Below are 26,998 nucleotides of genomic sequence, written 5' to 3' on the forward strand. Positions count from 1 at the left end.
TCTAAGTGTGATCTGAACTCATCAAGGCTGAGTCCTGTGGTACATACTTGTAATCCTGATGCTGGGGAGGAAGCAGGAAGGTCTTAGGGCTCACTGCCCCAAGGATGGCAAGACACTTATGTGCACGTATACCGACCCCCATAGGAGAAATATACAGGAAGCAGCAGCAGCCACAGCAGCAGCAGCACTGCTGAAGACGTAGCACAGTAGTAAAATGCTGGCCCAAAACATGCGAGGCCTTAGGTTCTATATCCAGCACTCCCCTTCCTACAAGAAGGACTGCTGATTTAAAATTTTAAAGCCAGACAAGCTTAAATAGGTACACAGAAGAGAAGCGGGGGCCACCTTCTTACTCTAGACAGAACGAATGTCTAGAGACAAAACAGAATGGCCAGCAGGTGGCAACTGGAGAATCTGATTTTGTATATCCTGGGTGGTAAGAAAAGCTATGCTGAAAATCACATAAAAACTGGCCAAGAACCATTGAAAACCAGAGTCCAATGAGGTGCAAACACAAGAACACTATAGGAAGGCTTGTGATTTGGTGGGGAAAAGAATTCAGAAACTCACAAAGAACACTAAACCCCACACCTGTTAAGGCAGAGCTGCAGCCAATATGAAAACTCTATTGCAGTACGACAGTGAATCAGATGACCTGAGGGACACATTTGAAGAACGTATCTGGAAAGATTAAACAATGAAACAAAGACAAACAAAAAACCCAGCAAGGCACTTTAGACAGACCAAATACAAACTTTAAGAAAAATTTAAAACAAAATAGGAACAATGTACAGGTTAGACAGCAGATAACCAGACCTGCCATGACAGTTGATGAACCAGGAGAACAAAGTGACTTAGAGTAGCACTGGCACTGAAGGGAGAAGAGACAGAAAACATGCTTTGAAATTCAAGGAAAGAATAGAGAAAATGGGAGATGATGTAACCACAGGGCAAAAAAATTAAAACTTCTAATTAAAAAGAGGAGAGAGGATCTTTACTAGGAAAAACGAAAATAAATGTCCTCCTTTAGGTTACAAATAAGGAAACATTCTAAAACCTCCTGGAGGAGAGAGAATAAAAAAGAATCAGCATGTGTAAGACTTCTAATTGGCGCTACCAGACAGAAAGGGTACTGTCTTCAGCATGCACACAAGGCAGCACCACCTGCAATCACAACTGCGGCCTCACGACTGCTAAGGCCAGGCCCTGTAGAGCGTGCCTGGACTGTACTCCCAGCTACCTGAGAAGCTGAGGCAGGATGGTGATTTCAAGGTCAATATGCATCTGAGATACAAACACACTAAGGTATAATTGAAGCCGTATCCCAGAGAGAGAAGACCTTTTAGAAACTGTGTACGTTTAGCCCCTTCCTTTTCTTGTATAACACATGTAACTTAAGTTACAATCAAATCCTCCCCAACACCTTAACAACTGTATACAAACCAGCTCTACTGAAGATAAACGGATGTCTTCAGAAGCAACAGCGCTGTTCCTGGACCAACAGTGACAGGCAGACAGCTGATAGCAGCCAGGAATACAGGAAGCTGCTTTGCTAAGGTCATCAGGCTTTTAACATCATAACTGTCTGAAAACATTATCAATAAAGAGGAAAATACTGATCTTTAAGATAAATCCGAAAGAGATGTTATGTATTTATTTCCATCAGAAACAGGATGAGGGCTACAAGTTATGACAGCTTCTGATCCCTAGAAATGGGTATTCATTATTTTAAGAGATGAGAATGTTAACATGAATATAAAGAAAATAAGCAGAAAGCGCAATTGACCCAACCAAGAACCTCCTTCCTCTTACGCTGTGATTTCTGAAGCCATGGAGAGATGGCGCCTGCAATGGCTCTTGTCAATTGTTTATGCAATTGCTCTTTCTGACATTACAAAGCTCACATTTTATACACATCTAAAGAACCAGTTTTATAAATCCTTCAGGAATTCAGCCTTTGCAAACACAGATGCTGGACATATGGATCATTAGATTTTTGTGACATATTTCACAATTTAAAACAAGATTCTTAAAAGGAGAAAAATCATTTTCCCTCACATGAATTCTTTATCCTATCTTTTATTATTTTTAAAAAGATATAATTGTAGATTGCTACTTAGTAGATAAATTTACCATTTTATTGAAATTAAGTTGTAGAACATAAATTTGTACTTAGTCCAACTGTATTAAGATTTCAGGAATATATGTGCTGTCACTGTTATACTGAATTATAAGTATAGAATGGAGGTAGTGAGTTATATTCTGATTGCTATTTAACAAGTTACCATGGTATTACTGGCTTGAAACAACATAAACTTCTGACCTTACATTACTATAGGTGTGTCTGACACGGGTCTCACTGGGCTAAAATCAAAGTGCTGGCAGAGTTATGATCCTTCTCTGAGGCTGTATGGGACAGTTCATTTCCAAACTTCCCTAACTCTCAGATGCAGACCACAGTCCTTGTTTTCCTCTAACACTTATTTCAGGGTTACACCACACTATGAGTACAGCCAGGTAAGATTCTTCTTGTGAGAATGAATGTGAATATACTAAGCCCAGCAAGATATTCTCAGCAAAGAATTCTGGTCAGTTAGCTAGTGTCCTTAATGGTATCCATCTTGTTAATTCAACAAGGTCAGCTTGAGTCATCCTGAATTGTACCTACAACCTTAATTCTCCTTTGTCAGGTAAGGTAACATTAACGAGCTTCAGAGTCTGGCCATGGCAGGAATCTTAGGGATCAGGGGACTTTTTCTTAGTAAGAGTCCTTTGCCAGTGTCCACTGATACTATGAAGGTTCTGGGACTGCAGAGAAAGGTACTCTTGAGCCTTTTGAAGATCCATTTGCAAGGTGTGTATGTGAGCATCTATACATCTCTCAGACAGAAGAGCCTAGGACATTTTATCAATGTCTTAAAGTATATGTAAACAGAAAGAATTATGAACTGCTGGTTTACACAGTTCCATTTATATAGTTTTAAAAATCCATATTTCTTTGGGAAAAAAAGTGTATTAATTTATAAACATCTTGGTGCTCTTGTTTTAGAGATGGCTTCAAAGTAGTATAGCAAACTCTTCACCACAGCTGAGATGGGCAATTAATGCCCGTGAAGCTTTAGCTGCACTGACAATGTTTGACTAGGACAGAACAAATCGAGATCATTTGAGCAAAGTATGGAGTCTTTACAATGAGATAACACTAAGCCCCTAGAACAAAGCAGACTAGGAATTTAAAGAGTAATACTGTCTCCTTTAACATTAGAACAGAGAGGGAAGCAAGCTAAAAGCACCTTTCTTCCTCTGGGAGAGTAGGGCAAGCAAACAACTAGATCACCATGTTAAAACTGGATGGAAAACGTTGCAATTAAAAGGTGAAGGAAGAAAGCAAAAACCTGTTTCTGCACAGTCATAATTATCCCCCTTTCTATTGATTAGTGAATTAGTTGAGACATTGTTTCAGTATGTAGCCCAGGCTGGCCTTGAACTCACTATATAAGTCCCATACTGGTCTTAAGTTCACATTTTCTTGCCTGTCTCCTGTGTGCTAGAATTACAGACATGAACCTGGCATCTCTAATATTTTCTCCATTTTTTTTTTTTTTTACAGTTTATATGTGAAACACTCCTACAGGCATGTGTTTAAACATTTGGTCCCCAGCTGGTAACACTGTCTAAGGAAGCTGTGGAACCTTTGGAATGTAGGCTTTGCTGAATGACATAGGCTATTAGAGTTTGCCTTAGGTTACAGCCTGGCCCTGCTTTTGATCCCTGCCTTCCTGACTTGCCACACACTTCTGCTGCCAGGAACTCTTGACATGCCTTCCCACCATAACAACTGAGGCTCTGAGCCAAACCTGTCTTCTCTTAAGTTGCTTCTGCATATATTTTGTCATAGTGACAATGAAAGTAACTAATGCAGCTGCTTAAAAGATATCAAGCGTAGGGGAGATGGCTCAGTAGTTAAGAGGACTGCTGCCTTGAAGAGGACTTGTGTCTGATTCCCAGTACCCACAAGGTGGCTCATAACCATCCATAACTCTAGTTCTAGGAGATTTAATACCATCTTCTGACCTCTGTGTCTGTGTGCACCAGACATGCATGCAAAACACTTACACACATGAATTGATGATGATGATGATGGAGGATTCCCCTGGAAGTCCTTTTATTGTTGAGGATAGTTTTAGCTATCATGGGTGTTTTGTTTTTCCAGATGAATTTGCAAATTGTTCTATCTAACTCTATGAAGAACTGGATTGAATTTTGATGGGGATTGCATATATCTGTAGATCGCTTTTGGTAAAATGGCCATTTTTACTACATTAGTCCTGCCAATCCATGAGCATGGGAGATCTTTCCATCTTCTGAGATCTTCAATTTCTTTCTTCAGAGGCTTGAAGTTCTTATCATACATATCTTTCACTTGCTTGGTTAAAGTCACACCAAGGTATTTTATATTATTTGGGACTATTATAAAGGGTGTTGTTTCCTTAATTTCTTTCTCAGCTTGTTTCTCTTTTGAGTAGAGGAAGGCTACTGATTTAGTTGAATTAATTTTATACCCGGCCACTTTGCTGAAGGTGTTTATTACGTTTAGTAGTTCTCTGGTGGAACTTTTGGGATCAATTAAATATACTATCATATCATCTGCAAATAGTGATATTTTGACTTCTTCCTTTCCAATCTGTATTCCTTTGATCTCCTTTTGTTGTCTGATTGCTCTGGCTAGGACTTCGAGAACTATATTGAATAAGTAGGGAGAGAATGGGCAGCCTTGCCTAGTCCCTGATTTTAGTGGGATTGCTTCAAGTTTCTCTCCATTTAGTTTAATGTTAGCTACTGGTTTGCTGTATATGGCATTTACTATGTTTAGGTATGGGCTTTGAATTCCTGTTCTTTCTAGGACTTTTATCATGAAGGGGTGTTGAATTTTGTCAAATGCTTTCTCGGCATCTAATGAAATGATCATGTTGTTCTTATCTTTCAGTTTGTTTATATAGTGAATTACGTTGATGGTTTTCCGTATATTAAACCATCCCTGCATACCTGGGATGAAGCCTACTTGATCATGGTGGATGATTGTTTTGATGTGCTCTTGGATTCGGTTTGCCAGAATTTTATTGAGTATTTTTTAATGGATATTCATAAGGAAATTGGTCTGAAGTTCTCTTTCTTTGTTGGGTCTTTGTGTGGTTTAGGTATAAGAGTAATTGTGGCTTCATAGAAGGAATTGGTAGTGCTCCATCTGTTTCAATTTTGTGGAATAGTTTGGATAATATTGGTATGAGGTCTTCTATGAAGGTCTGATAGAAATTCTGCACTAAACCCGTCTGGACCTGGGCTCTTTTTGGTTGGGAGACTTTTAATGACTGCTTCTATTTCTTTAGGAGTTATGGGGTTGTTTAAATGGTTTATCTGTTCCTGATTTAACTTCGGTACCTTGTATCTGTTTAGGAAATTGTCTATTTCCTGCAGATTTTCAAGTTTTGTTGAATATAGGCTTTTGTAGTAGGATCTGATGATTTTTTGAATTTCCTCTGAATCTGTAGTTGTGTCTCCCTTTTCATTTCTGATTTTGCTAATTTGGACACACTCTCTGTGTCCTCTGGTTAGTCTGGCTAAGGGTTTATCTATCTTGTTGATTTTCTCAAAGAACCAGCTTTTGGTTCTATTGATTCTTTGTATAGTCCTTTTTGTTTCTATTTGGTTGATTTCAGCTCTGAGTTTGATTATTTCCTGCCTTCTACTCCTCCTGGGTGTATTTGCTTCTTTTTGTTCTAGAGCTTTTAGGTGTGCTGTCAAGCTGCTGATATATGCTCTCTCCTTTTTCTTTTTGCAGGCACTCAGAGCTATGAGTTTTCCTCTTATCACAGCTTTCATTGTGTCCCATAAGTTTGGATATGTTGTACCTTCATTTTCCTTAAATTCTAAGAAGTCTTTAATTTCTTTATTTCTTCCTTGACCAGGTTATCATTGAGCAGAGCACTGTTCAACTTCCATGTATATGTGGGTGTTCTTTCCTTATTGTTATTGAAGACCTGCTTTAGCCAGTGGTGGTCTGATAGGACGCATGGGATTATTTCTATCTATCTGTATCTGTTGATGCCTGTTTTTTGCCCAATTATATGGTCAATTTTAGAGAAAGTACCATAAGGTGGTGAGAAGAAGGTATATCCTTTTGTTTTAGGAGAGAATGGTCTATAAATATCTGTTAAGTCCATTTGCTTTATGACTTCTCTTAGTCTGTCTATGTCTCTGTTTAATTTCTGTTTCCATGATCTGTCCATTGATGAGAGTGGGGTGTCGAAATCTCCTAATATTATTGTGTGAGGTGCAACGTGTGCTTTGAGCTTTAGTAAGGTTTCTTTTATGGATATAGGTGCCCTTGTGTTTGGAGCACAGATATTTAGGATTGAGAGTTCATCTTGGTGAATTTTTCCTTTGATGAATATGAATTGTCCTTCCTTTTTTGATGACTTTTGGTTGAAAATCGATTTTATTGCTACTTCAGCTTGCTTCTTCAGACCATTTGCTTGGAATGTTGTTTTCCAGCCTTTTACTCTGAGGTAGTGTCTGTCTTTGTCTCTGAGCTGTGTTTCCTGTAGGCAGCAAAATGCTGGGTCCTCATTACATATCCAGTTTGTTAATCTGTATCTTTTTATTGGGAAATTGAGTCCATTGATGTTGAGAGATATTAAGGAATAGTGATTGTTGCTTCCTTTTATCTTTGTATTTGGAGGTGAGATTATGTTTGTGTCCTTGTCTTCTCTTTGTTTTGTTGCAAAATTTGTTGCTCTTTTTTGGGTGTAGCTTGCCTCTTTGAGTTAGGCTTTACCATTTATCCTTTGTAGGGCTGGATTTGTAGAAAGATATTGTGTAAATTTGGTTTTGTCATGGAATATCTTGGTTTCTCCATCTATGTTAATTGAGAGTTTTGCTGGATACAGTAACCTGGGCTGGCATTTGTGTTTTCTTAGAGTCTGTATGACATCTGTCCAGGATCTTCTGGCTTTCATAGTCTCTGGTGTACCTCACAGCTCTTATGATCACATTTGCGGCCACATGTGGAATGTATATATTAGAAAACAGGACTGTATAGTTCAGAAAATAGTCATAAAAAACCAAACACCTTTTATTAACATTAATTAAAATGAAATATAAATTTGAAGGTAACCTGCTAAAGAAAGGCTCTTATATAGAAATGAGAATTTGACAGGGAAAGGCGCTCATACTCACATCCTGTCAAATGGGTCAAGAGTGTACAATCCAGAAGGGTGAAGAACTGTTTTTCTCCCCTAAACACCAGTTTTTTCAGTGTAGCTGCAGGGGGCCTTAGAACTAATGATGTAGTCCAAGCTGGCCTTGAACTTGGGCACTTTTGCTTCTGCCTTGTGGTTATACAATCCTGCCACCATGCAGCCAACTTTTGAAGAAATCAAAAGCCTTGTTGTGGTTTGAATGAAAATGGCCCCCATAGGCCCACAGGGAGGAGCACTACTGAGAGGTGTGGTCTTGTTTGAGGAAGTATCACTGGGCTTGGGCTTTTGGGTTTCAGAAGCCCAAGCTGGACCAGTGCTTTTCTCTCTCCCTGTTGCCTGTGGATCCAGATATAGAAGACTCAGCTACTTCTCCAGCACTATGTCTGCCTGAATGCCGCCATGCTACCCACTATGACAATAATGGACTAAACCACTGAACTATAAGCCAGCCCCAATTAAATGTTTTCCCTTATAAGAGTTGCTGTGGTCATGGTTTCTCTTCATAGCAATAAAACCCAAACTAAGACAAGCCTCTAGTTCCTGTTTTTCAGAAAAGGTATTAGGGATAATCTCTCTTGGGATTAATTCTGGAACCACATCCATAACCAGCACAGATTATCTCCATAGCTCACCTCATCCTACACATTGTAGAGCAAGGCCGTTCACAGTGGTGCATAGGCACTGTCTGTGGATCTAGTGAAATCACTGACTAGGTAGATATTTGAATGGATCTGGCTTTGGAGGTGGTTTCTTTCACAGTACACAAGAAAAGTGGATATATCATCCATGCTGATGTCCCTAAAGGAAGGTGGTTAGGTTTAACTAAGAGGAGATTTTCAAAGGCAGTGGAAAGTCATGATGGCAGAAGGCTAAACTCAGAACACTGGTTCTAAGATGAACAGAAGCCCTGCCTATCCCAGGAAAGTCTGGGGCCTACAGCTCATCCCCAAGGCTAAAAGCAGAGCTCTAAGCACACTCTAAGGTCACCATCATGTGTGGCCCTGCCCCTCCATCATCCTGATCACACCAAGTATGCCATGAAGAATACAAATCAAATGTTCTTTCAGTTTCTGTTTTCATCAAGCCTTAAACTGTGAAGTCTGAAGCAGCGATGTTTTGTTTACACATCTGTTCAAACAAAAGACTTAAAAAGAGATCTCTTTGGTTAAGGGCCAAATTGTAAGCACACACAAAGGCATAAATTCGCTTATCTTTGCAATGCAAGGAACTAGGAGAGCTATCAAAACACAGACCAGTGAAAGAAAATCCATGCAAATGGCAGCTGGATCTGAGGTGATAGAGCTGTTTACAAACCTTTGTGCAACAGTGTAAAATACTCAATTAATCGTTCAAGGCTATCATAATGTAGGTCTCTGTATTCAACAAAAACCTAAGGCTAAAAGCCACTCCTGAACCTTAAACCATTGTCTAGGGAAAAAAAAACACGCGCTTAGAGGATCCAAAGCCACATTTTCTGCATATGTTTAAAACTGACAGTCATGCCTGAAAACACAAGCAGATTAAAAACACAAACATGTTGTGGGAGGAAGAGGGAACTGAGGTTGGCAACCCTAGCTCCTTTCCTCCCAGAAGGTACAATAGCTGCAATTTAAAGCAACTTTGTGTTGGTTTTACAACAGGATCTCTCACTTTGTGTCCCAGGCTAGCCTAAAAGTCAGCATGCAGCGTAGGATGGAACTGAACTTACAATTCTGCTTGAGACTCTGGAGTGCTGGCGCTATAAAGACGTGCATCTCCACACCCAGTCTGTAGTAAGAAAGTTCACAGAACTTGGCTGCTGGATGGCTCAGAAGATAGAGGAGCTTGCTACCAAACCCAATAACCTGAGTTCCATCCCAAGACCCCACAACATGGTGGAAGTAGAAAACTGATTCCTTCAAACTCCATGTATATGTAAACACACACACGCACCCCTCTGCCACACACGTATTATGGGGACATACATGGTAATACACACAGACTAAATAAATGTAAAAAAAATGAAGAAATTTCACAGAACTGCGTCAGAGGATGAAGTCACATTGTCACTCCATACACAGGCAGGGCCATCTTCCTTACTCTATTCTCCACATGCTCCTTTATCAAGCAGGCTTCCTTTGCCAGCCTATGACCAGCAATGATGTATAACCAACATGCATGCTGCTAAAACCTGACTAAGCATTCTGTATTACCTGCCACTGTGACACTTTAATTTGAACAGCTGAGTTGAAGTAGTTTTATTGTGAAAATGGTAGTAGGGATCTGCTTTGTGCTGTATTTTAATGTGGGATTATCAGTAACAAGTGTTTTCTGAATGCCCACTCTCTGTTGCTAAGTGGTGGTGGTCATGTTTAGAAGTGTATGTTATGGTCTTTATCCTCATGTCTTGTAACATACATAGAGAATAGATATACATGAGATTAAGTTACAGTAAGTTCACATCACATCAGCAATGATGACCAGCATTGAGAAATGTGAATTGGAAGGTCAGCCAGCAGATTAGGTCTGGTTGGAGGTGTGGGGTTACACACAAATCTATGTTTAAGCAAAGTGGAGTGTTTTCCCTCTGGTCTCACAATACTATACTACATACAGAGGGTTCTGTTCTCAGTGTGCTGGGATTTCCTGCACTAGAAAGCAGCAGTGAGCATGCGCTTGGTACCCTAATTTAATTCTTCACCATCTCTCCAAGACTAGCGATTCCCTGACTCCAGATGCCAACTGCAAGCCCCAGGTTAGCATAGCTGTGCTTGTTAGAGCAGCTCACAAAACTTGAGAGCACTTGCTTCTGCTCACTAGTTTATTACTCAGGATATTCCACACACTGAAGCAATATGCAGAGGCACATTTGTGGGGGGCACAGTATGGAGCACCCATGCCTACTGTGGGTGCCACACTACAGTAACCTCCACATGCTCGGCTATTCAGAAGATCAAAACCCATTCTCCTTGGGTTTTATGGGTACTTTTCTGCACAGGCATAACTGCTAGCAGGCTGATTGGGGAAACCAACAAGGCCTATCTGCCCCATTGCTCTTCATAGTCTCTTCCTCTATGGAAGAAACCCTTCTGGAATGAGGGTTTTCAGTCAGGGAATTTCTGTAAGTTGGTCTTAAGACAAAAACAAGTGTTGGTGAAAGATAGGTAGCTAGAACCCACTTTGGAGAAGGCATTATGAGCCTAACAGTGTCCAAAGCTGAAACATGTGTATCAGAATATCACGATTTCTTATTCCCCAGTCTGTATACATTTAGGGGTATCTTTGAGTAAGGTGATTTCCAGGAAAATTAAAAAGTTGTCCTTAGAAAATGATTCAAACCACCTAAGTGTTTAGAACATAGGCAGGGGTAAGACTTGGCGGGTGTGCTTGCTCAGCAAGTGCAAATGTCCGGCATTTATCCCCTTTACTGAAAACCAGACCAAACCAACTATGCCCAACAAGTCAGACACCTCAAGACCAAAACCACGTCAGAAGCCACTGAACCATGACAAAACTAAACAATTTTTTTTGAAAAAGTATTTATTCAGATATGAACTATATGTAAAGTATCATTTTAGGTTATTAAAACAGAGTCAGAGATACGTCTTACTTAGAAAAATCTAAGCTTAGAGTTTATTTAAAGGTTATTTCTTATAGGTACCTAAAGAATGCTGAGAGCAGGAAAAACCGTGCTCTCAGAGCACCCTTATGGGTTATCTAAGACCAAGTTACTGCTCTGAAACCATATACATATGACTAACACTACAAAGAATGAGGTTGTATCTGTATTTGTAGGCATGTGTGTGCACGTGAGTATGTGTGTGTGCATGTGTGTGTGTGTAGCAGTAACAAATAAAGAAAAAGAGGCAATGATTTTGACAGGGAACAAGGAAGGAATAGTACATGGGAGAGACTGGAAGGAGGAACGAGAAGGGGGAAATGATATATTTTAATTTTTAAAAAGAAGAGATAAGTCTTAACCCAACTATACCATTACTCTCAAACACTATTTTAAAGCAAGAACTGGCCACACAAACTTCTACTGAGTGAAGAAGGAAAAATCTAAGAGGAAGGGTGGTTTATTTCCAGCTGAGGGAGAAACTAGTGGAGACCTAGGGAAGAGAGGACACATTTGTGGTGGTTCATTTTGGAAGGCAGAGTGACTTGGGAGATATAAACGCAAACTGAATGGTAATCTAGGTAAGGGAAAAGTACAAATATAAATCAGGTTCTCCAAAGGAAAAGACTAACACACACACACACACACACACACACACACACACACACACACACAGAGAGAGAGAGAGAGAGAGAGAGAGAGGGAATATTACACTGACTTGTAGAAACAAAGGTTAAATAATCCTACAATGGCCATCCCTAAGTGAGAAACCAGAGAATGTAGTAGTTGCTTAGTCTAAGAAGCTAGAAACATTAGAACAAGAGGGACCAATAAAGCAGCTCCAATTAGGGGCTGAGGGTCTGGAAACCCCTTAGAGAGTTGCTGATGTGGGCTGGCATTCAAAGACTAAAGCACTGTCAATGCCTGATGGCCACTGGCAATAGCAACAGCAGTGTACCCACTTAGGAAGGATCACGTCAGGACACGAGGGAGCTTTCTCATCTAGCCAAATTCAGGCCATATTGAGAGCAGATCTTCCCCTTCAGGTTACCAATCCCTATATCAATTGTCTGGAAATACCATCGAAGACACACCAGAGGCTGACTACTAATTTTCTTGGCATCTTTTAATCCAGTCATACTGATAACTAACGTTAACCTTCACAATGTTTAGAAAAAGTAAAATCATGCCTTTGATAAATATCTTTAGTTGAATTGATACTCTATAGTCTTGTGCTTCTTGTTGTGTGTGGAGTTTAGAGGTCAGAGGAAAACCTTGCATGTGTGTCATTACTTTGTACCTCCAAGCGTGGTTTCTTGGTTGTTACTAATGTGGATGCTCATGGATATGCCTATGCCCAGGATAACCGGCCATGAGTTTCCAGAAACTCTCTGATCTCCACTTCCCATCTCTCTCTCTAGGAGCACTGTGATCACAGACATTTGCTACAACAACAGTAGGCTTCATATGAGTTCTGGGGATTCAAATTCAGGTCCCATTCTTATGTATCAACCACTACTTCCTCCACCAGGCTACACCTCCAATCCTTGGTGAACTTCTTGGTCCAGACAGAGTTCAATTCTTCGAAATCCATATTTTAAAAAGGAAGTATGAATTCAATCTAGTTGCTGGCTTGTTTTTTATAGGTCAAATTTGAGTAAATTTTTCAAAAACTACATATATTTAAAAAAATAAGATTAATATGTCACAAATCGGAAATCTTCAAGCACAGATGAAAGAAAGTAAAAGGAAAACACAAGAAAAGACAGAGAGAGAGTCCACAGGATAGAAGCTGACAGCCATTTCTGAGGCCTGGAGACTCTTAGCTTCTCATTTTAAAAATAAGTAAAATTTGTGGTTATACTTCCCCTTATTATCCCTTAGTTCACCAGGTAGAATCACTAAGAGTTCAATGATGTCTTTTACCTCTGAACTTCTAATCTATTATCAGAAGGCATTATCTGAAGAAACGACATTTTGCAAATTATTAAAATCTTACAACTGTCTAAACCAAGAAGTTGTTCAAAGTCAATATCTCTCTACAATAATAAAGATCACCAGCTAGGAAAAAAGTTGGAATTATCACACTTCCTAATAAGAGAAATTATTTTTGTTAATCTATTCCAATGTTAGTTAAGTTTGTAGCTTCTTAAAAAAATACGTATGTATGTATGTATGTATGTATGTACATACGTACGTACGTATGTTTTGTTTACCCCTTTTCATGGGAAACCAGCCATGGTTCAGGGAAGGTTCTTAATAAAATTAACCAGATAGCTTATAAAGTATTATAAAAGCTTTATTGGTACAATGAGCAAAAAGTAATGATAATTATACAAATCCACAGAAGAGTTTAGTCCTCACGTAATTGTTAAGCAGCTATCAAAATTACAATAATAAAAGTCTATGTTCTGTTCTGAGCAATTTCAGCACTTTTTTTGCAAGGAGGTATATATGTTTTGGATATTAAGAGGAAGAATGACACAGGTTGTCCTGGACCTTAGTTGTAAGAAGTAACAGACTATGTGTACACGTGGCACTGGCTTGTCCTTCTCCTGCTTAAAAAGTGAGTATTCTTCACTTAGATGACACATTGTTTTTTGGAACAGAAAGTTACCTACAGTATTCCTCCTTTTATGCTAAAAGTACCATAACCTCATGCATATACACAGCAATCTTAGAAACCTTAATCCTACTTGTTATGCGGGGAAAAAAACTATCTGATAACAGTTACATAAAGCTAATATTGAGATTAAAAAATTATTAGGCTTAAGGAAAAGTCCTACTAAGAGTTAATTCTATTAACATGCTGAAACCATAAACTACCTACTAGACTACCTCATAAGCTAGTAAATTACTTTATACCATTGACCATTCAGTATCCCGAAATGAAGAATTACAGAATAGTGCTCTTTCCTCAACGTCTGCTGATTCTAAACAGTCCATCCCTCCTTACACAAGCTGTGTAAACACACTGCAATCAAGCCCAGCACAGCTCACAAATCCCCGCTTGAGGTAATCTACAAAACGTCACTCTAACACATATACAAGAAAAGGTCCTGCTAACACAACATTTTGAGTTTACAGTATTCTCAACAATACTTAAATCTGCATTACTTATAAAAAAAACCAACACTCCCACCACAGCCTGACAAGTCTCTTAGTTCTCTCATTTACAGAACACTGCAATAATATAAAGAAGGGTTTACTATTAATCCAGGTTTTACTACAAAGCAACCCATTATTTTTCTGTCAAAAACTGGCAGGAGTGCCAAGTGTCTGTCATCCAATTCAGGGGATTAAGTCTTCTTTTATAGTCTGATACTTGTACCAATCCATAAAAATACAGATATAGTTTCTTAGAGTTGGTCACAGTCTATATTTTGGCTTGGATTCAGGCAGCAGAGGTTGACTATGACAGCTGGCAGGAAACTCAGGGGAGAATACATCCTCCTCCTTTAGTCACCATATCTCTGTTGCCATAGTGATTAATCCTAAATTGAATGCTGTCTTTGTACATTCTTTTCAGAAAGCTTTAAGTAAACTTAAGTTGAAGACATGCAGCTGATTGAGAAAGGAGGCACTGCATCCCCACAGGTGCAGTTAAACTGTGTGACACACGCCACAGGCCCAGTGAAGTCTATGACACACATACCACAGGCCCAGTGAAGTCTGTGACACACACCACAGGCCCAGTGAAGTCTGTGACACACACACCACAGGTACAGTGAAGTCTGTGACACACACACCACAGGTACAGTGAAGTCTGTGACACACACACCACAGGCCCAGTGAAGTCTGTGACACACACCACAGGTACAGTGAAGTCTGTGACACACACACCACAGGCCCAGTGAAGTCTGTGACACACACACCACAGGCCCAGTGAAGTCTGTGACACACACACCACAGGCACAGTGAAGTCTGTGACACACACACCACAGGCCCAGTGAAGTCTGTGACACACACACCACAGGCCCAGTGAAGTCTGTGACACACACACCACAGGCCCAGTGAAGTCTGTGACACACACACCACAGGCCCAGTGAAGTCTGTGACACACACACCACAGGTACAGTGAAGTCTGTGACACACACACCACAGGTACAGTGAAGTCTGTGACACACACACCACAGGTACAGTGAAGTCTGTGACACACACACCACAGATACAGTGAAGTCTGTGACACACACACCACAGGTACAGTGAAGTCTGTGACACACACACCACAGGCACAGTGAAGTCTGTGACACACACACCACAGGCACAGTGAAGTCTGTGACACACACCACAGGTGCAGTTAAACTGTGACACACACACCACAGGCCCAGTGAAGTCTGTGACACACACACCACAGGTACAGTGAAGTCTGTGACACACACACCACAGGCACAGTGAAGTCTGTGACACACACCACAGGCACAGTGAAGTCTGTGACACACACCACAGGTGCAGTTAAACTGTGACACACACCACAGGTACAGTGAAGTTTGGTGATACAGTCCATGTGATAAAAGAACACACTGACTCTAATAAAGGCATTATCATTCCTTTTGACATTTAAAACATTTCTTTCTGATCTGACCTGAAACACAAGATACACGGGCTTTTGTTCCAGATATCCTAACTTTTAAAGGAGCTCCTTACAAAGATGGTTTTAAAATATCAGAGTGTACATTTCGTTTCTTTGTTATGGTTCAGGAGTATTCCACAGTGAGTATGTACCACATTCTCATTACCCATTTATCTGCTGAAGGACATTTAGGTTGTTTTCATTTTAGGACAGCAATGAATGTTGCTGAGATGTATCATGAGGTGGGCTGTCAAGTTCTATGCCAAGGAGTGGTAGATGGGTCACGTCATAGACTTATTTCTATCTTTTTGATGATTCTTCATACTGAGTTCCATAACAGGGAAGCTATACCCATATACCTCAACAACATGGCTACCTAAACAAGATCCAAAATAATGACATCATTAACATGAGTATTTCTGTTTATTCAAAGAAAGTTTCATGGAGTCCCCAAGACAAAGAACTACAGGTAACTAATGTCTGCTAAGAGAGGAAGAATTTTCTCCCACGGATGTGACCCCTAAGTTTTTTTAATAAAAAATAGTGAATTCTGGAATCATATATACAAAAATATCAAAAACAAATTCAGTAGGTGGTATTTATAATATTTATGCATATACACATGTAAATGTGTATGTAACAATAACCAAAGAAAAAGAGGCCATTAATATGACAGGGAGTGGGGTGGACATGGTAGGAGATGGAGAAAGGAAAGAAAAGAAAAATAAACTAGTATAATTAAAGGTAAACCATGTTCACTTGGTGGTGGTGGCACACACCTTTAATCCTAGAAGGCCACCCAGAAGGCAAAGGCAGGTGGATCTCTGTGAGTTCAAAGCCAGCCTGGTGTACAGATTGAGTTCCAGGACAGCCATGGCTACACAGAGAAACCCTATTTCAGGAAAAAAAAAAAAAAAAGTAAAACATGTTCAAGGCATAATTAAAAATTTATTTTGAGAGAGGTTTTAGTTTAGGATATCTATAAAATGTTCTACCAATAAAAATTAGTGAGTATAAACTATAAGAATCAAGAAGAAACATGAAAAAGCTAGTGTGTTTTATTTTAGGCCTTTCTTTAAAGACATAGGTGAATTTTAAAGTAGATTCAGTTTTGGTTTTTTGGTTATCAATTATTAGCTGAATAATACTAAGGAACTCTGAGCGGCCACACAAGTTATCTAGCACTGTGTGTTTATTACTACTTACATAATCCATTTGGTATATATATTTCTTTGCAAGTTAGCTAAAGGCTGTGTATTAGTCAGGGTTCTCCAGAGTCACAGAACTTATGGAATGTCTCTACATATTAGGAAAATTTATTATAACAACTTACAGTTTGCAGTCCAACTAACTCAAAAAGGAAACTCAGGAAGCTTCCATGAGTCTAATTTTCTTCTTTTGAAACAGACTTATTTAGGGGCTGGAGAGATGGCTCAAAGGTTAAGAGTACTGACTGCTCTTCCAGAGGTCCTGAGTTCAATTCCCAGCAACCACATGGTGGCTCACAACCATCTACAATGGGATCCAATGCCCTCTTCTGGTCTGATGACAGCTATACTGTACTCACATACATAAAATAAATAAATCTTAAAAAAACAAAAAAACAAAAAAGGAAAAAGATATCTAAGAATATATTGTTCTATCTATCTTTATAGTCTACCTTTCTCCCAATCCTTGGCTTTTAAATTTACATTTCCCTAGTAATGAGTTTTACGTTGCATTCTGGTTTTATTGTCAATACAAATCTGAATCCTAATGAAGACAGCTGGAAAGTTCAGAAGGATTTGCTCCTGTTATATGCAACACGTGCTTTCAGCTCCTACCCATAAAACAATAAACATTAAGCTTTTAGATGAGTACATATTTAAAAGCCTTTGAGGAAAATGATCACATATAAACAAATTATATTTATGTAAGGCTTTATTTCCATGTAGCAGCAATCTTAAATAGGAAAAATCCACAGGATTTATTACTTTAACATTATGAAAATCCTTCATAAAAGCCTAGAATTTTTTTTATGTATCTTTTAAATAAAAAAAAACAAAACCAAAACAATACAAACAAAAAACCTGAAGAAATCAAATCACGGGCCCGCAGCAGCTCTCTGCTCCCAAAACCCGTGGGAGAGAGACCTCACCGCCTGGTCAGGTGGGCACTCCTGAGACTGCAGAGCGGAAGAGACCACCAACACTGCCCACCCCTGCCCACATCCCTGGCCCAAGAGGAAACTGTATAAGGCCGCTGGGCTCCCGTGGGAGAGGGCCCAGGAGAGGCAGGAGCCCTGCCTGAGACACCGCCGGAACCTGAAGGAAACAGACCGGATAAACAGTTCTCCGCACCCAAATCCCGTGGGAGGGAGAGCTAAACCTTCAGAGAGGCAGACACGCCTGCGAAACCAGAAGAGACTGCTCTCTGCACACATTACTGATTCCAGAGGAAAACACCGGAGGCCATCTGGAACCCTGGTGCACGGAGGCTCCCAGAAGAGGCGGCGCAGATCTTCCCGGTTGCTGCCACCGCAGAGAGCCCGTGGGCAGCACCCCGCGAGCGAACTTGAGCCTCGGGACCACAGGTAAGACCAACTTTCCTGCTGCAAGAAAGCGGCCTGGTGATCTCGGGACACACGGAGGCAGAATTCCTCTAGGACCGGGCATGTCCTGTGTTTACCGGAAGTCCCACACCCGCGGATCCCGGCCCGCAGCAGCTCTCTGCTCCCAAAACCCGTGGGAGAGAGACCTCACCGCCTGGTCAGGTGGGCACTCCTGAGGCTGCAGAGCGGAAGAGACCACCAACACTGCCCACCCCTGCCCAAATCCCTGGCCCAAGAGGAAACTGTATAAGGCCTCTGGGTCCCATGGGAGAGGGCCCAGGAGAGGCAGGACCCCTGCCTGAGACACCGCCGGAACCTGAAGGAAACAGACCGGATAAACAGTTCTCCTCACCCTTTTCCCGTGGGAGGGGGCATACGACCTATAGGCGTGACGGCAGTTCAGCCATGTGCGCTGCCGATCCTCTCTGCACACATTACTGATTCCAGAGGAAAACACCGGAGGCCATCTGGAACCCTGGTGCACGGAGGCTCCCGGAAGAGGCAGCGCAGATCTTCCCGGTTGCTGCCACCGCAGAGAGCCCGTGGGCAGCACCCCTCGAGCGAACTTGAGCCTCGGGACCACAGGTAAGACCAACTTTTCTGCTGCAAGTGACCTGCCTGGTGAACTCAAGACACAGGCCCACAGGAACAGCTGAAGACCTGTAGAGGGGCAAAACTACACACACGAAAGCAGAACACTCTGTCCCCATAACTGGCTGAAAGAAAACAGGAAAACAGGTCTACAGCACTCCTGACACACAGGCTTATAGGACAGTCTAGCCACTGTCAGAAATAGCAGAACAAAGTAACACTAGAGATAATCTGATGGCGAGAGGCAAGCTCAGGAACACAAGCAACAGAAACCAAGACTACATGGCATCATCGGAGCCCAATTCTCCCACCAAAACAAGCATGGAATATCCAAACACACCAGAAAAGCAAGATCTAGATTCAAAATCATATTTGATCATGATGCTGGAGGACTTCAAGAAAGACATGAAGAACTCCCTTAGAGAACAAGTAGAAGCCTACAGAGAGGAATCGCAAAAAATCCTGAAAAGAATTCCAGGAAAACACAATCAAACAGTTGAAGGAATTAAAATGGAAATAGAAGCAATCAAGAAAGAACACATGGAAATAACCCTGGATATAGAAAAACCAAAAGAAGAGACAAGGAGCTGTAGATACAAGCTTCACCAACAGAATACAAGAGATGGAAGAGAGAATCTCAGGAGCAGAAGATTCCATAGAAATCATTGACTCAACTGTCAAAGATAATGTAAAGCGGAAAAAAGCTACTGGTCCAAAACATACAGGAAATCCAGGACTCAATGAGAAGATCAAACCTAAGGATAATAGGTATAGAAGAGAGTGAAGACTCCCAGCTCAAAGGACCAGTAAATATCTTCAACAAAATCATAGAAGAAAACTTCCTAACCTAAAAAAGAGATACCCATAGGCATACAAGAAGCCTACAGAACTCCAAATAGATTGGACCAGAAAAGAAACACCTCCCGTCACATAATAGTCAAAACACTAAACGACAAAAATAAAGAAAGAATATTAAAAGCAGTAAGGGAAAAAGGTCAAGTAACATATAAAGGCAGACCTATCAGAATCACACCAGACTTCTGCCAGAAACTATGAAGGCCAGAAGATCCTGGACTGATGTCATACAGACCCTAAGAGAACACAAATGCCAGCCCAGGCTACTGTATCCTGCAAAACTCTCAATTAACATAGATGGAGAAACCAAGATATTCCATGACAAAACCAAATTTACACAATATCTTTCTACAAATCCAGCACTACAAAGGATAATAAATGGTAAAGCCCAACATAAGGAGGCAAGCTATACCCTAGAAGAGGCAAGAAACTAATCGTCTTGGCAACAAAACAAAGAGAAGAAAAGCACACAAACACAACCTCACATCCAAATATGAATATAACAGGAAGCAATAATCACTATTCCTTAATATCTCTCAACATCAATGGCCTCAACTCCCCAATAAAAAGACATAGATTAGCAAACTGGATACGCAACGAGGACCCTGCATTCTGCTGCCTACAGGAAACACACCTCAGAGACAAAGACAGACACTACCTCAGAGTGAAAGGCTGGGAAACAACTTTCCAAGCAAATGGTCGGAAGAAGCAAGCTGGAGTAGCCATTCTAATATCAAATAAAATCAATTTTCAACTAAAAGTCATCAAAAAAGATAAGGAAGGACACTTTATATTCATCAAAGGAAAAATCCACCAAGATGAACTCTCAATCCTAAATATCTATGCCCCAAATACAAGGCACCTACATAATTAAAAAGAAACCTTACTAAAGCTCAAAACACACATTGCACCTCACACAATAATAGTATGAGATTTCAACACCCCACTCTCATCAATGGACAGATCATGGAAACAGAAATTAAACAGAGACGTAGACAGACTAAGAGAAGTCATGAGCCAAATGGACTTAACGGATATTTATAGAACGTTCTACCCTAAAGCAAAAGGATATACCTTCTTCTCAGCTCCTCATGGTACTTTCTCCAAAATTGACCATATAATTGGTCAAAAAACGGGCCTCAACAGGTACAGAAAGATAGAAATAATCCCATCGTATATCGGACCACCACGGCCTAAAGCTGGTCTTCAATAACAATAAGGGAAGAATGCCCACATATACGTGAAATTGAACAATGCTCTACTCAATGATAACCTGGTCAAGGAAGAAATAAAGAAAGAAATTAAAAACTTTTTAGAATTTAATGAAAATGAAGGTACAACATACCCAAACTTATGGGACACAATGAAAGCTGTGCTAAGAGGAAAACTCATAGCGCTGAGTGCCTGCAGAAAGAAACAGGAAAGAGCATATGTCAGCAGCTTGACAGCACACCTAAAAGCTCTAGAACAAAAAGAAGCAAATGCACCCAGGAGGACTAGAAGGCAGGAAATAATCAAACTCAGAGCCGAAATCAATCAAGTAGAAACAAAAAGGACCATAGAAAGAATCAACAGAACCAAAAGTTGGTTCTTTGAGAAAATCAACAAGATAGATAAACCCCTAGCCAGATTAACGAGAGGACACAGAGAGTGTGTCCAAATTAACAAAATCAGAAATGAAAAGGGAGACATAACTACAGATTCAGAGGAAATTCAAAAAATCATCAGATCTTACTATAAAAGCCTATATTCAACAAAACTGAAAATCTGCAGGAAATGGATAACTTCCTAGACAGATACCAGGTACCGAAGTTAAATCAGGAACAGATAAACCAGTTAAACAACCCCATAACTCCTAAGGAAATAGAAGCAGTCATTAAAGGTCTCCCAACCAAAAAGAGCCCAGGTCCAGACGGGTTTAGTGCAGAATTCTATCAGACTTTCATAGAAGACCTCATACCAATATTATCCAAACTATTCCACAAAATTGAAACAGATGGAGCACTACCGAATTCCTTCTATGAAGCCACAATTACTCTTATACCTAAACCACACAAAGACCCAACAAAGAAAGAGAACTTCAGACCAATTTCCCTTATGAACATCGACGCCAAAATACTCAACAAAATTCTGGCAAACCGAATCCAAGAGCACATCAAAACAATCATCCACCATGATCAAGTAGGCTTCATCCCAGGCATGCAGGGATGGTTTAATATACGGAAAACCATCAACGTGATCCATTATATAAACAAACTGAAAGAACAAAACCACATGATCATTTCATTAGATGCTGAGAAAGCATTTGACAAAATTCAACACCCCTTCATGATAAAAGTCCTGGAAAGAATAGGAATTCAAGGCCCATACCTAAACATAGTAAAGCCATATACAGCAAACCAGTGGCTAACATTAAACTAAATGGAGAGAAACTTGAAGCAATCCCACTAAAATCAGGGACTAGACAAGGCTGCCCACTCTCTCCCTACTTATTCAATATAGTTCTTGAAGTTCTAGCCAGAGCAATCAGACAACAAAAAAAGGAGGTCAAGGGATACAGATCGAAAAAGAAGAAGTCAAAATATCACTATTTGCAGATGATATGATAGTATATTTAAGATCCCAAAAGTTCCACCAGAGAACTACTAAAGCTGATAAACAACTTCAGCAAAGTGGCTGGGTATAAAATTAACTCAAATAAATCAGTAGCCTTCCTCTACACAAAAGAGAAACAAGCCGAGAAAGAAATTAGGGAAACGACACCTTCATAATAGACCCAAATAATATAAAGTACCTCGTGTGACTTTAACCAAGCAAGTAAAAGATCTGTACAATAAGAACTTCAAGACACTGAAGAAAGAAATTGAAGAAGACCTCAGAAGGTGGAAAGATCTCCCCATGCTCATGGATTGGCAGGATTAATATAGTAAAATGGCCATTTTACCAAAAAGCGATCTACAGATTCAATGCAATCCCCATCAAAATACCAATCCAATTCTTCAAAGAGTTAGACAGAACAATTTGCAAATTCATCTGGAATAACAAAAACCCAGGATAGCTAAAACTATCCTCATCAATAAAAAAGGACTTCAGGGGGAATCACTATCCCTGAACTCAAGCAGTATTACAGAGCAATAGTGATAAAACTGCATGGTATTGGTACAGAGACAGACAGATAGACCAATGGAACAGAATTGAAGACCCAGAAATGAACCCACACACCTATGGTCACTTGATTTTTGACAAAGGAGCCCAAACCATCCAATGGAAAAAGATAGCATTTTCAGCAAATGGTGCTGGTTCAACTGAGGTCAACATGTAGAAGAATGCAGATCGATCCATGCTTATCACCCTGTACAAAAGCTTAAGTCCAAGTGGATCAAGGACCTCCACATCAAACCAGACACACTCAAACTAATAGAAGAAAAACTAGGGAAGCATCTGGAACACATGGGCACTGGAAAAAATTTCCTGAACAAAACACCAATGGCTTATGCTCTAAGATCAAGAATTGACAAATGGGATCTCATAAAACTACAAAGCTTCTGTAAGGCAAAAAACACTGTTGTTAGGACAAAATGGAAAGGAACAGGTCGGGAAAAGATCTTTACCAATCCTACAACAGATAGAGGCCTTATATCCAAAATATACAAAGAACTCAAAAAGTTAGACCGCAGGGAGACAAATAACCCTATTAAAAATGGGGTTCAGAGCTAAACAAAGAATTCACAGCTGAGGAATGCCGAATGGCTGAGAAACACCTAAAGAAATGTTCAACATCTTTTAGTCATCAGGGAAATACAAATCAAAACAACCTGAGATTTCACCTCACACCAGTGAGAATGGCTAAGATCAAAACTCAGGTGACAGCAAATGCTGGCGAGGATGTGGAGAAAGAGGAACACTCCTCCATTGTTGGTGGGATTGCAGACTGGTACAACCATTCTGGAAATCAGTCTGGAGGTTCCTCAGAAAATTGGACATTGAACTGCCTGAGGATCCAGCTATACCTCTCTTGGGCATATACCCAAAAGATGCCCCAACATATAAAAAGACACGTGCTCCACTATGTTCATCGCAGCCTTATTTATAATAGCCAGAAGCTGGAAAGAACCCAGATGCCCTTCAACAGAGGAATGGATACAGAAAATGTGATACATCTACACAATGGAATATTACTCAGCTATAAAAACAACGACTTTATGAAATTAGAGGCAAATGGTTGGAACTGGAAAATATCATCCTGAGTGAGCTAACCCAATCACAGAAAGACATACATGGTATGCACTCATTGATAAGTGGCTATTAGCCCAAATGCCTGAATTACCCTAGATGCCTAGAACAAATGAAACTCAAGACGGATGATCAAAATGTGAATGCTTCCTCCTTCTTTAAAAGGGGAACAAGAATACCCTTTGGCAGGGAAGAGAGAGGCAAAGATTAAAACAGAGACTGAAGGGACACCCATTCAGAGCCTGCCCCACATGTGGCCCATATATATACAGCCACCCAATTAGATAAGATGGATGAAGCAAAGAAGTGCAGAAGTGTAGATCGCTCCTAAGAGACACAGCCAGAATACAGCAAATACAGAGGCAATGTCAGCAGCAAAACCACTGAACTGAGAATAGGACCCCCCAGTTGAAGGAATCAGAGAAAGAACTGAAGAGCTTGAAGGGGCTCGAGACCCCATATGTACAACAATGCCAAGCAACCAGAGCTTCCAGGGACTAAGCCACTACCTAAAGACTATACATGGACTGACCCTGGACTCTGACCTCATAGGTAGCAATGAATATCCTAGTAAGAGCACCAGTGGAAGGGGAAGCCCTGGGTCCTGCTAAGACTGAACCCCCAGTGAACTAGACAGTTGGGGGAGGGCGGCAATAGGGGAGGGTGGGGAGGGGAACACCCACAAGGAAGGGGGGGAGGGGATGTTTTCCGAAACCGAAAGGGAATAACACTTTTCAAATGTATATAAGAAATATTCAAGTTAATAATAAAAAAAAAATTTTTTTTGAAAAAAAAAAAAAAAAAATCAAATCACATACTTTTCTTTTTTCGTAGAAGTTGTAGTAGTTTGGGGTTATGACTTCATATGTACAACTGTTACAGGCTGTTTTCAATTTGGGGACATAGGTACATTTTTAAAAAGTGAAACTAAATCAACTGAGCATTATTGTGCCTTTTAATTTAGATTTGTCAGTTAATTTGTCGTAGTTACTTTTCTTTGCTATGATGAAGGTGACATATGAAAGAAAACACGTTTATTTGGGGCTTAGGGTTTTAGAGGGTTAGAGTCCAAGACCCATCACCACAGGGAGGCTGCCAGCAGGTAGGCAGGCAAATGCTAAGGTAGGCATAAGCTAAGGACTCACATCTTGATCCAATATTCAGAGGCAGAGAGAGCTCTGGGGATGGTTAGAGTCATTTGAAACCTCAAAACCTGCCCACAGTGACAAACCTCCTCCAACAAGGCTAATCGCACCTCCTAATCCTTCCAAATAGTTCCACATTAAACATATGAGCCATGGGGACCATTCTCATTCAAACCACCACAAATGCCAAACATCTTCTGTGATTACAACTATTATGTTATATATGGCTTTTCAACATTTGGCTGTATGTCTCTTAACAGATTTAACAGCTACTTTTGAGAGTATAAAGAGGATCCTTTTGATAAACTTTTGTGAGAAGTAGGGTTAAAAACTAACTTTTCTTACCTCAGAACTGCAAACAGCTACATTAGCAGGGAGCTGGGAAAACTGCTTCAACTCGAATACGTCACGTGTTGCCCATCGGCTCATGTGGTTTTCAGCTCTGCTTGATCCGATCACATTCTGATTTGAGTGGATATATGCCACTTCCTGAACACCATCTAGGAGGCAACAATGTTTATGACATAATTTATCTCTATGAAGCAACACGGTTCTAATTATCAATGGCACACTAACAAAGGAAACACCTACTTCTTTATTTCCTCTAGTTTTGAGACAGTCTTTATATATAGCCCAGGCTAGTTTCAAATCTGTGATTTTTCTGCTTTAGCCTCCTAAGCTATGCATGCATGCTTGCCTGCTTGCCCCACTTTCCCTCTCTATTTCCAGACAGTGCCTTACTTTGTCGCCTGGGCTGGCCTGGGGCTCACTATGCAGACCAGGATGGTCTTGAATTCACAGAAATCCACTTGCTCTTGAATCCCCAGTGTTGTGATTAAAGTTGTGCACCATGACACCTGGGTATGCTTGATTTATTTTAAAATTACTATATTTTTTTTTGTTTTCTTGAGGCAAAGGTTAATAACTCTATAGCCCAGGATGGCCTACAACTCATGCCAATTCTATCTCAGTCTCCTGAGTGTTGTTGAAATTATAGCTATAAACCACTATGCCTAACTTCTTGCTTTATTTTTAAGCTTTAAAAAAAATTGTTACTATCACAATGTTTTCAAAAGTAGATGGAAAAGAAGTTCAAATATATTGGTCCAGGCTAACTTGGAAATGACTTTCTACTTTAATCAATATGAGGGCTGCTGAGATAAGGCAACACTTTTTAAATTTAAATCTGAAATAGATATTCATCTGTGCAAATCATGGTTAATGGTCCTCTATAGATCTTTCTTCTTTGTTAATTTCAAAATGTTTGTGCATTTAAGGAAGTCCCTAGGTTTATCTGCTCCTTTAGCAAAGTACTTGATGGTACTGATGGAAGGGCACATGGGGTTTATGACCAGGGAGCTGTGTTTGACCTGTGAGACTTTGTTTTATTGTTTGTATCTTGTCCTTTTTGTACACATGCCCAAAGAATGTCAAGATGAGAGCTTTTTAGGAAATGAAAAAAATTAACTCACAGCTTTTATCTAAAAGAGTTTTTTTAAAGTAGCTGTATTTTTTACTGCTTTGCTTCTAGGCTTTAATATTTTGAAATTTTGGTCATAAAAAAGGAGGCTAGAACTGAGGCGTGCAAAATATCCCTCAGACACAGCCCTGGCAATGACCTCAACACTCTGCTGTTTTAGCCCTGAACTCCCCAGTAGTCACCAAGCACAAAACACAAGCTATTGCTACGTCAGGTAATTAAAAGTTACTAGGAAAACACCTCCATGCTACATGAAATACACTTCTTCCAACTGCTGACATCTGCAGCTGAAAAGCTCAAACGATTATTTATAAAAGCACTGTAACAATTCCTTTAGCCTCTGACTTCACTCCAGTAAACAAACCAACAGATATTCCTGTATTGTGTTAATACCATACCAAAATATACATATATGTCATAGGAAAATTTAAATGAGTCTTAACCATAGTAGAAAGCCTAATGTGTAAATAAATAAAATTTAACAATTAAGGTGCCTGTAGCAAATTATTTCATATTTGTCTATGTGATTAATGGGAAGTAAGACCCCTGTAAAGTAATGCTAAAACAATCACTAAGCAGTCTGAACAGAGGTTGTTCATTCCCTCAGAATCCTCAAGTGAACTCAGATAGCAACTAGATAAAACAAGTAGACACCTATGAACCACATGAAAACA

At 40.1% G+C, this 26,998-nt stretch overlaps 1 protein-coding gene across 1 annotated transcript in view; it reads right to left on the reverse strand.

Moving 5' to 3' along the window:
* The window catches only part of Ercc6l2 (ERCC excision repair 6 like 2), a 94,346-nt gene that overhangs the window by 6,912 nt on the left and 60,436 nt on the right, over nucleotides 1–26,998 (reverse strand). Inside the window, exon 17 of the mRNA XM_032885275.1 lies at nucleotides 25,190–25,344. Within this exon, the coding sequence (XP_032741166.1) occupies nucleotides 25,190–25,344 (155 nt within the window). The remainder of the gene's footprint in view (nucleotides 1–25,189; nucleotides 25,345–26,998) is intronic.

This window comes from Rattus rattus, chromosome 14 (genome assembly GCF_011064425.1).
Source record: "Rattus rattus isolate New Zealand chromosome 14, Rrattus_CSIRO_v1, whole genome shotgun sequence".
Lineage (NCBI taxonomy): Eukaryota > Metazoa > Chordata > Mammalia > Rodentia > Muridae > Rattus > Rattus rattus.